At 35.2% G+C, this 10,084-nt stretch overlaps 2 protein-coding genes and 1 long non-coding RNA gene across 4 annotated transcripts in view; all 3 read left to right on the forward strand.

The window, feature by feature from the left end:
- The window catches only part of LOC102581343 (tankyrase-1-like), a 3,261-nt gene extending 939 nt beyond the window's left edge, over positions 1–2,322 (forward strand). Inside the window, exons 2-6 of the mRNA XM_006339246.2 lie at positions 1,074–1,165; positions 1,309–1,387; positions 1,504–1,598; positions 1,783–1,878; positions 1,977–2,322. Of these exons, the coding sequence (XP_006339308.1) occupies positions 1,074–1,165; positions 1,309–1,387; positions 1,504–1,598; positions 1,783–1,878; positions 1,977–2,057 (443 nt within the window). The 3' untranslated portion in view covers positions 2,058–2,322. The remainder of the gene's footprint in view (positions 1–1,073; positions 1,166–1,308; positions 1,388–1,503; positions 1,599–1,782; positions 1,879–1,976) is intronic.
- A 931-nt stretch (positions 2,323–3,253) lies between these two features.
- On the forward strand, positions 3,254–4,663 carry LOC107061022 (uncharacterized). Its single transcript, XR_001473710.1, has 2 exons — positions 3,254–4,001; positions 4,224–4,663. It is a non-coding gene; the product is annotated as an uncharacterized lncRNA (long non-coding RNA).
- A 2,152-nt stretch (positions 4,664–6,815) lies between these two features.
- LOC102590243 (anthocyanidin 3-O-glucosyltransferase 4-like) lies at positions 6,816–8,756 on the forward strand. 2 transcript variants are annotated; one of them, XM_015309694.1, is made up of 2 exons: positions 6,816–7,476; positions 7,603–8,756. In XM_015309694.1, exons 1-2 carry the CDS (start codon positions 7,071–7,073, stop codon positions 8,553–8,555), a joined length of 1,359 nt encoding a protein of 452 aa, XP_015165180.1. In that variant the 5' UTR covers positions 6,816–7,070; the 3' UTR covers positions 8,556–8,756. The 2 variants fall into 2 exon arrangements, with proteins under 2 accessions (XP_015165180.1, XP_006339094.1); XM_006339032.2 differs by having other exon boundaries at positions 6,817–8,756.
- The last annotated feature ends 1,328 nt before the right edge of the window (positions 8,757–10,084 follow it).

A 10,084-nucleotide genomic window follows, 5' to 3' on the forward strand; every position in this document is an offset into this window, starting at 1 on the left:
GGGGGGGGGGGGGGGGGTGGGGGGGGGGGGGGGGAGTGTTAGAGTTATGTTGCTCGGATTCTTCAAAATTGTCCACTGGTGTGTGGGAGGTTCCAATTGTAGTGTATTTTAGGAGGTTCCGACATGGGTGTGACAACATTTTTGGAGAATCTGAGCTACATGCGGAGAGGGGAAGTGGAGGTAAGGGTTTTTTTTGGGGGGTGGGTGGGGGTAATTTCCTTTTTGATTTTGGGATAAATGTGGATTTTTGAGTGTGATGTAGTGTGTGGTGGAGGATAAATAGATAATGATTCAAGAGCTATGTGGATGAGTTCTGTAATGGGGGTTAATTGTTTGAAAGATGAAAACTTTATGTTTGGAGTAAATTGATGGTTCTTAGTCTTGATTTAATTATAATTTTTGAAAGAAGGAATGTACCAAAAGATATTTCTTCACCTTGTTGCCAAAGATTCATGGCAATAAGGTTGGTCTGTGGAGCTATATTTCGTTTCAATCTCGAGGATGATCAAAGGAGTAGGAATGAAATTGAGCTGGACTATTAAGAGGCCAATGCCCATATAATTGTGTGTGTGTGAGAGAGAGAGAGTGAGGGAGGGAGAGATTGCGAGATATGATCTTTCGTAACTCTCTTTTTTGTCTTCGGAGTTCACCTTTCTGCCCAGCTATGTAGAATCATCCCAAACTATTATATGTTCTCATTGTACAGTGAAGTAGGTTGCACAATTTGGTTCAGCAGAGTTCTGAGGAGCTTGCCTTGAATTCCTACTTCATACACTCTTTGGCTGTTGTACTGTAGGCTCCGAAACTTGCAACTACGTTGATATCTGAAATAATATGCTTACTTGCTCTCCTCCTCATTCTATATAACAATAGTCTAAGTCTAGAATAGAGTGACTTTGACAGGCCTGCAATGAGCATTATGTTGCCTCTCTCTAGAGAACTAACTCGGCATTTGGACAGTATTTGAGTTGAAGTTGCGATTTTTTTTTAGTGGAATGAACAACTTGTTCAATATACCTTATTTTCCATTTTTGCATCATATCCATGTGTTCTTACCTGATGAACTGGTGCAGATAATTTGATTGGCAGCATTGATCAACCTCTTGAAGATGGGGACACTGCTCTTCATCTAACATGTTTATATGGCCATCTGTCTTGCGTGCAGGTTGGTCACTTGTGATACTCAATTGAAAAAAAGTGTCTGTAGCTAATTTATTTCATGAATTCACCATTTTTATTGATCAGGATCTCCTAATGATCTTATAACCAAAAGGATAACAAACATCTTTGATTTTAATTTCCATCCAGCTATTGTTAGAGAGGGGAGCTTCTTTGGAGGCTAAGGATGAAGATGGAGCACTCCCATTGCATGATGCTTGTGCTGGAGGTATGTCATATGCTTTCAAGTTCATAGTGATAACTCACGGTCACAGTTGCTACCCTCTATTTTCATATTTTTGGTGCATCAATTCATTTCCATAAAAAAGATTTGACCCTTAACAGGATATACGGAGATTGCCCAACTGCTGATCAACAGTGCCCCTGATCCTGATTGTGTGAAGAGGATGTTGGAGTCTGTTGATGTAGAAGGTGATACGGTGAGGGTTTCATGTTTCAACTAAAATTTTATTTTTGATTTTAGTTTTGTGGATCTAAACAGTAAAAAACACAATCATCACATGGATTTGGTACGGAAATAGCTCTTCAAACTTCTATGGTAGCTGCGTGTAAATACTCGTTGCAGCATCTTGTCATTAATCGTGTTTGATTGATTTTGAATAGCCTCTTCATCATGCTGCCAGAGGTGAACATGTAAATGTTATTAGATTATTGCTAGCTTCAGGCGCTTATCCTTCTAGGACCAATATATATGGAAAGGTTAGCATCTGATGCAACATTTCTTCATTGATTTAACATTTGTAGTTAAGAGTTTTTTTTATGTCTGATCGATTCAATGTGACGTGTGATTCTTGCAGACCCCTAGTGAGCTTGCTGCACCTGACACCGAACCCCAAAGAATCTTAGAAGAAGCTGCAAGTACTGTTCCTAGCCAGTAAGGCCTTCATGCCGAGAGTTTGCCTTGGAAGCTTGGTTATTACTTATCAGTACTATAGTTTTGCCTTACTTTATAGTTGAAAGTGTTGATCAAAATATCCCCTTTGAAGCTAGAAAATCATGTACAAGTAAGGGGACAACTATGCCAGTGAATTGTATTTTTGCCAAAAGCTTCTTCTGTCAATTATTTGTCCAGTAAAAAAAAAGTTTCCCCAGTCGTATTTGTGTATGTATATTAATGTTAATGTCAAAAGAAGGTGACGACAACCCCAACGCACCTGATGTAATTTCATAAGTGGAGTTTGGGTGCAGACCTTACCTCTACCGAGTCTGTTTCCGATTAACATCAAAAGAAGGTAGGGAGGGAAGATAATTATCTACCAAACAAACTTGCCGTTTTAAGGTCACTCCTTTTAGAACTTTTAAAAAGTAACGAGGTTTCAAAAGGCAAATACATTTCTTGTTGAATGAATTAGTTGACATTTTCTATGGTCTGTCATTAAACCGTGAAATCTTAGCCTAAGAAAAAAAAGTTATTTAACAATTTAAAATTATTCAAATAAACTATTTCTGTCTAAAAATTACTCCCCCGTCTCAAATTATGTCGTTTTTTTTTATTACACGCCCTTGAGAAAACATTAATTTGGAGGGGTTTGATTATTGTATCCTTATTTATATCTTACAATATGGATATTGTATATGTTCGATAGGAAGAAAAACATTGTGTTTTTCATTTTTCCGATGTTCTGGTCAAGTATTTTTGAAAACTTGTTATATTGATTTTTAAAATTGATAACTAGTTTGATATAACTATTTTTAGAAATCATGATAAAAGTATAATTGGAATTTTTTGCCGTATTTCCAAAGGGACTATAGTAGTAAGTATAAATTTTAGGAATCACATAGTTTTAATATGAAATTACAATCTATTCCTATTTAGTTTGTAATTACATTAATCCCTGAAAAAGTAAAACAAATCGGATACATAATATATAGCTCAGATACATTAAAAACTAGCTCGGATATATTATAAAATAATTTAGAATTAGGAGAGAAATAAGGGATTTTAGAAATAGAAGGGAATATTGGAAATAAGGAAAACATAAGACGTGTATTTTAATAATTTTTCGTAATAATTACTTGTTTACAATGGCTACACAGCTTAAGAATTAAGAATAAATCGGCCGGCCCATTTAGTTATCAACCAAGTGGGCCGTAAACGAGAGGGCCAATTAAATCCAAGTTTATTCTGACTTGTCAGTTCTCCCTCATCGCCTGGGGAAAGAAGCTTCGTTGTGTTTATATGGCGGAACCCTTACATGTATGTTTGTCCCTTCGGGGACATCCGATAAAATTGGAACGATACAGAGAAGATTAGCATGGCCCCTGCGCAAGGATGACACGCACAAATCGAGAAATGGTCCAAATTTTTTTGCCTCCTTTTTTTCTTCTTCTTCGATAAACCCTACAATCCTGATTTTTACCATCTTTTTCTCTTTGTTTCGTTTATGTAGAAAGCTACTTGCTTTTGAAATTAATCTGTGTATTATGTAGTTTGCTAAGTCTCCTGTGAATATTGTATTAGAGCAATTACTTTAGATTTGCGAATTTACTTTAGATTAGTTTATAATTGCAAAGTTTTTGTCTTTCCTAAATGTGAAATATTTTTCTGTAAATCGGGTAAATGAGTGGTGAAATATTGTTTAATTTTTTTAAACAAAAGGAAGATTTGTGTTATTTGGTGTTGGAGATTAAACTAATTAACGATGGCTTCCATTTATAATTGTTCTTGCTGACCTTGATTTTAGGCAAATTACTTAAAATGAACTTGAGGAAGAGAATCTTAGACTTGCTTGGACTCTTAAAAAATGTTGTCGGGTGCGTGTCGGATGCTTCAAAAGTAGGGCATTGTTGGAGGACCCGACACGGGTGTGATAACATTTTTGGTGAGTCCAAACAACTTAGCTTAATGTGACAACATTCTCATAAGCTCTGTTTGAGTGACAATACAACTAGTCATTGTATGAAATTCTTTCATAATATTTGTGCTTGATAATACTACTAGTCTTGGTATTTTACTACAAAAAATTTACTATAAGAATCTTCACTTGGATTGGTTATATGATTAAGTGCATGAACTAAATCTTGTTGAGATCTTTCACTTTTAGGTTATTGGTTTTGTTGTGGGTACAGCTAGCCATTCAGCAGATGCAATTTCTAGAGCAATTGTTCTTCTGCCCGTCTCGAAGAAATCAATTCAAGCTTGAGGACAGGAGCCAGAACCTGCTAGGAGAATTATGATTTTGATGTGAACTATAACTTGCTGAGTTTTGAAGTTCTTTCGTTCGATGAGCTTCATGTGATCAGTCTAAACCAAAGCTGGAGCCTGGAGTGTCTCAGGTTGTATCTCAGTTTTGCTAGCCCTTATGTTGGTTTAACATGTGCAGTGGCCAACAACATTTTCTGCTATTTGTAACTTGTAAGCCTCTGATCTTTGTTTGTAAGTCTCATCATTATGACTTGTAAAACTGTGCTTTTATATCAGCTTTGTAGAGGGATTTGCTCATTGTGTAAATTCTTGTTTTTCGACAACGAATAATTTTGTATATTTTCTTCTCATTACAATAATTATCTTTTTCAAGTCATTGAACACTTGCGTATTGATTCTTGGAAAAACTCTTCTATGGTTGATCCTTTATGTGGAGCCCCTGTTTGTCTCAATGATCTGATTCATTATTTTTTTTTCCATAAAGCTGGTGTCCAGGTCAATGCACACCTCGACAACTCCAACAAGTACATGTTACCTTCCGCTAGTACAGGCATTGAAGTCACTTTGCCTACCAAGTATTAGGCAGACAACAATAACAATAACGTATCCAGTGAAATCCCACAAGTGGGATCTAAGAGGGTACAGAGGGTGTTTTCAAAAGACCCTCGGCTCAAGTGCACCAAGAATTAGGCAGACAAGAGAAAAGGTTACCTAGTGTTTTTATGAATCTGTTGGGATTTGAACCTTGGTTTTCAAGATTTGCACTCACTTTATTGATTTTTTTTGAGTCGAGGGTCTATCGGAAACAACCTCTCTCTATCCCGTAAAGGTAGAGGACTAGAGGTAAAGTCTGCGTACATTAGTATTTTTATGAATCTGTTGGGATTGAACCTTGGTTTTCAAGATTTGCACTCACTTTATTGATTTTTTTTTAGTCGAGTGTCTGTTGGAAACAACCTCTCTATCCTGTAAAGGTAGAGGACTAGAGGTAAAGTCTGCGTACATCCTACCCTCCCTAGACTCCACTTGTAGGATCACACTGAGTATATTATTGTTGCACTCAGTTTATTGATCACTAAGCTACACCTGATCTGATTCATTTATTAGGACAGTGGAAATGCCCTTTTATAAAGGGAAAATTAAGGTTGGCAGCCATTGCAACTTGCAATCCTTATTATGATTAAACTGAGTTTGGTTGCCCTTTAAGAGCAATGTTAGCCCTATTACCAACATGGAACATGGACTATTTAATGCCTTTGTTACTTTGGGAATCTCATCTTTCTGAAGTTTCATTCAATGAACTTGCCAAATGACCAGTAGGTGACAGGACAAGAAAAAATATTGAAAATTTTACTTATAATATTCTGAGATGATAATGACTTAGCTTCCAGCCCTGCAAAGACTTTAATACTTTCCATCTTCATTAAATTCTATTGTCAGAGGAAACTCATAATTTAGCATTGCAGCAATATATTATGAGTTTTGACTTTGATGGAATCCAGTAAGTGTTTCATCTGGTTGTTTAGTAAGTTATTTTCTTTTTTCTCCAATTGGACATCAGTTTTCCTGTAATTTCCCTTCCTGCTGCGTAGTTCAATTAAAACATCAAGAGAGAGGGAAACACACTCTATAGTGATTGGATAGAGAAAAGGAACAAAATAATAATATTCCCTTTTCTGTTTTAATTTGTTTGTCATAGTTTGACTTCACACAAAGTTTAAGAAAGTAAAGAAAGACTTTTGAATATGTATAATGTACCAAAAATGTCGTTTTATCTTGTAGTCTTAAACATGTGATATATGATGTTGAAATTAAAGATTTGTCAAATTAGGAAAGTGACATTCTTTTATCAAAAGGAAAATAAAACAAATAATTGAAGTAAAGGGAATATAAAATATGCTTTCAAGTCTCTTTTGTTTAGTAAGTACATTGTATTTCTTCTCCTCCATATCCAATCACATGATTGTGTGAATAATTTATCCCTTCACTTTCAATTAGAAAAACATAGGACAAAGAGGGAGAAAATAAATTAAACAAGCACCACACATGACCTGTGTATGTTGACTTCCATTGCTAAGCTTTCACATCATCCACCAAGATAAGCATATATTGAGAGTTAGGCTTGTGTATCCTCACGTCACTTTATAGTTTATACCTATCCTACCTCTAGCTTTGGCCTTTTTCTCTAAAAAGAATTACTCCCTTTGTTTCGATTTGATTGTCTGATTTTAACTTATAACGGAGTTTCAGAAAATAAAGAAGACTTTTGAATCTTGTGATCTTAAACTAAAGATATTTAGAATGTACCAAAATATTCTTTAATCGTGTAGTCTTAAACATGTCACGTGAAAAGTTAAAATTAAAAAGTTACTAAAAAGTGAAAAAAACATCCTCTTTTGAACAAATTAAAAAGAAGAGTAAAACTAACAAATTGAAACGGATGGAGTATTTTTTTATTATTATATAGAAGGGGTTAGTGACAATTATATCTACACTATGGGATACAATTCAGAACCCATAAACTTCAAATCTGACCCCGCTTCCGAGTCTCGCCATAGGATTATAAGCCTGGTGGTAGTTTTGGCCTTCTAACCTGAGTTCAGAACATTACTAAAGGAAGTTTGAGTTGCATCTCACTTCCAGAGAGTGATTTTCAACTTTCAAGAAACACTCAAGAAAGCTACTTCAAATTCTCACACTCTCCTGATTCATCAGGCTAACTGAAGAGGAAAATTTGTATCACTCAATGGCTGCTCAAAAATCTCAACTTCACTTTGTTCTTGTACCCTTAATGTCCCCTGGCCATCTCATCCCTATGGTGGACTTAGCTAAATTGTTAGCACATCATGGTGTAATTGTTTCTATAATTTCTACACCCCTTAACACTATCAGATTCAAATCAGGTATTGATTCCTCTATCAAATCAGGCCTTCAGATTAGAGTACATGAACTCAAATTTCCAGCAGTACAAGTTGGCTTGCCTGAGGGATGTGAGAACATGGATTCTTTACCTTCACGCGATTCGATCAGGGATTTCTTTCTTGCTGCTAGCATGTTGCAAAAACCATTTGAAGAATTGTTCAGTGATCTTAAGCCTAGTCCTTGTTGCATAATATCTGGGAAAAACATGGCGTGGACTGTCGATAGTGCGCGTAAGTTTAGAGTTCCTAGGATTTTCTTTGATGGTATGGGCTGTTTTTCTGCTACATGCACACAGAAGTTACAGAGTTCCAAAGTTCATGAGAATGTGTCAAAGTTTGAGTCTTTTGTTGTACCAGGTTTGCCTCATAGAATTGAGCTGACTAAAGCACAATTGCCTGAAAATCTGAATCCAGGTTCACCTGACTTAGTCGATGTTCGCAATAAGATGGTTGCTGCTGAATCCATCTCAGATGGGATTATTGTCAATACATTTGAAGAACTGGAGCTTGACTATGTTAAAGAATTCAAGAAGATCAAAAGTGGGAAAGTCTGGTGCATTGGCCCTGTCTCAGCTTGCAACAAATCGGAATCTGAAAAGGCTGCAAGGGGCAAAAATGTGTCTTTGGAACAGAACCAATGCATCAAGTGGCTTGACTTGCAAGAACCAAACTCTGTGGTTTATGCAAGTCTTGGTAGCATATGTGGCCTAACATGTTCACAGCTTGTGGAACTTGGGTTAGGCTTAGAAGCATCAAATAGGCCATTCCTATGGGTACTGAGAGGAGGAGAGAAATCAAAAGAGTTAGAGAAATGGATTGAAGAAGAAAAATTTGAAGAGAGGATTCAAGGAAGAGGCTTTTTAATAAAAGGCTGGTCTCCTCAAATTCTTGTCTTGTCTCATCCATCTGTAGGCGCTTTCTTAACGCACTGTGGATGGAATTCGACTCTAGAAGGGTGCTGTTCCGGTTTACCTATAATTACTTGTCCATTGTTTGCTGAACAGTTTATTAATGAGAAATTGATCACACAAGTGTTAGGCACTGGTGTCAGTGTGGGAGTCAAGGCTGCTGTTGCATGGGGAATGGAAGAAAAATCAGGACTAGTTATGAAGCGTGAAGGCGTAAAGAACGCCATTGAGACAATCTTCGATGAGGGTGTAGAAGGAGAAGATCGGCGTAGAAAGGCAAAAGAGATCGCGAAAATGGCGGAGAGCGCATTAGAGGAAGATGGCTCATCTTACATAAACATAGAGACTTTGATTCATGATATTATGCGACAGAGTTTGAGCAGTGTTGAAGCAAGTTCTTGATAATACTTCTTTAGAAAAGCAACAATTTTTTCAGAATTATATAGTCATATATAAATAAACCATTCCCCCTGAATTGTGATTTGTGTCATTTAGGAATATAATTTTGTGTGTGTGTGTTTTTGTCTCAATTTGCTTCAGTAATGTCTGTTCAAGTGTGAAACTTTGAGTTGCTTTAACAGTAAAAACCTATTATTATAGTTAGCTACTCTTTCTCCAGCCAAATGTATGTTTCCCCCTATTTTTGCCTTCTTATGAATGTGTTGCACCCCACATTTTTCTTTCATAATCTAGAAAGTGCAACAGAACTAAGTCATGTGGCATAGATCGTTTTTCTATTCATTCTATTTTTGCCTTCTTATGAATGTGTTGCACCCCACATTTATAATTGAGGGACTGCATGGACATTTTAGGAATCCGACCTTCTTTCATAATTTAGAAAGTGCGAGAGAACTAAATCATGTGTCATATATCGTTTTTCTTTTCATTGGGAGTAGGAGAAGAGGGAATTGAACTCTCATCAGCAATGTGAAAATTTAGATAGTCAACCAATTGAGTTATTAAGATTCTAGTATATTTTGTTCTTGTGATTCCTAGACATGTAGTTATAAGTGGTAACTGAATTAGAAAATATTACACTCACAGAAATTAATGTCAAATCTCTGAAACCGTGATATCATAAATGACATCTACCACCAAAAAGAAAAAGTAGCAAAAATTGCACCTCAAAAAGTTACACCAGACTTTAGAAATAGAGAAAAAATAATAAAATTATTTTAAATCTACCCTCAAACAATAGGACCATTTTTGTCATTTTATCAAGATTTTACTATACTAGATTCTTCTCCACTTCCTGTTCTGAGAGTCAAATCAAATTAAATATTTTTGAAATGGAGGGATTATACATTATAATAATACGACAAGTTGCTATCTTATTATTTTTTAAAAATAAACAGTGGTTTAAATATTTATTGCAAAAGATGCAGAGTCCACAACCTAAAATATTTAATTTAATAAGTTTTATCAATAAATGACCTGCCAATAAATTATTAATTTGAGATGATAAGATTTTTGGTCCCTCCATTACCGGTAAATTTTGATTTTAATATTTATGATATATAATTCAAAATAATTAAGTCACAGTAGGAGAAGCACGGCTAAAATCCTTGAGATTACTCGATCCCGACTGGTTAATCTCCTAACATTACTATCTCGTGCACAAAGGATTATTCATGAACCTTTAATTAATTAAAATGTATGTTTTTTTTAGCTTAGTTTATGTGGAAAATATGTTATATTTAAATTATTTTTAAAAGTATAATACCTTTAAATATAAGAGTAAAGTACAAATTTAATTACATACAAGTAATTAAATGATGAAATAGTTAATAATTATAGAAATTTGTGAATGTTACACAAGCAAAAAATAAAAAAAATAAACTACACATTTAAGTAATTAAAGGCATATTACTATGATAAAAATTAAAATTTATCCGTAATGGAAAAGTTTGGTTTTTTTTTTTTTTTTTTTT

This window comes from Solanum tuberosum, unplaced genomic scaffold (assembly GCF_000226075.1).
Source record: "Solanum tuberosum cultivar DM 1-3 516 R44 unplaced genomic scaffold, SolTub_3.0 scf00008, whole genome shotgun sequence".
Lineage (NCBI taxonomy): Eukaryota > Viridiplantae > Streptophyta > Magnoliopsida > Solanales > Solanaceae > Solanum > Solanum tuberosum.

Coding starts and splice junctions, on each gene's coding strand:
- LOC102590243 (XM_006339032.2), top strand. CDS start 7,071: ATGGCTGCTCAAAAATCTCAACTTCACTTTGTTCTTGTACCCTTAATG.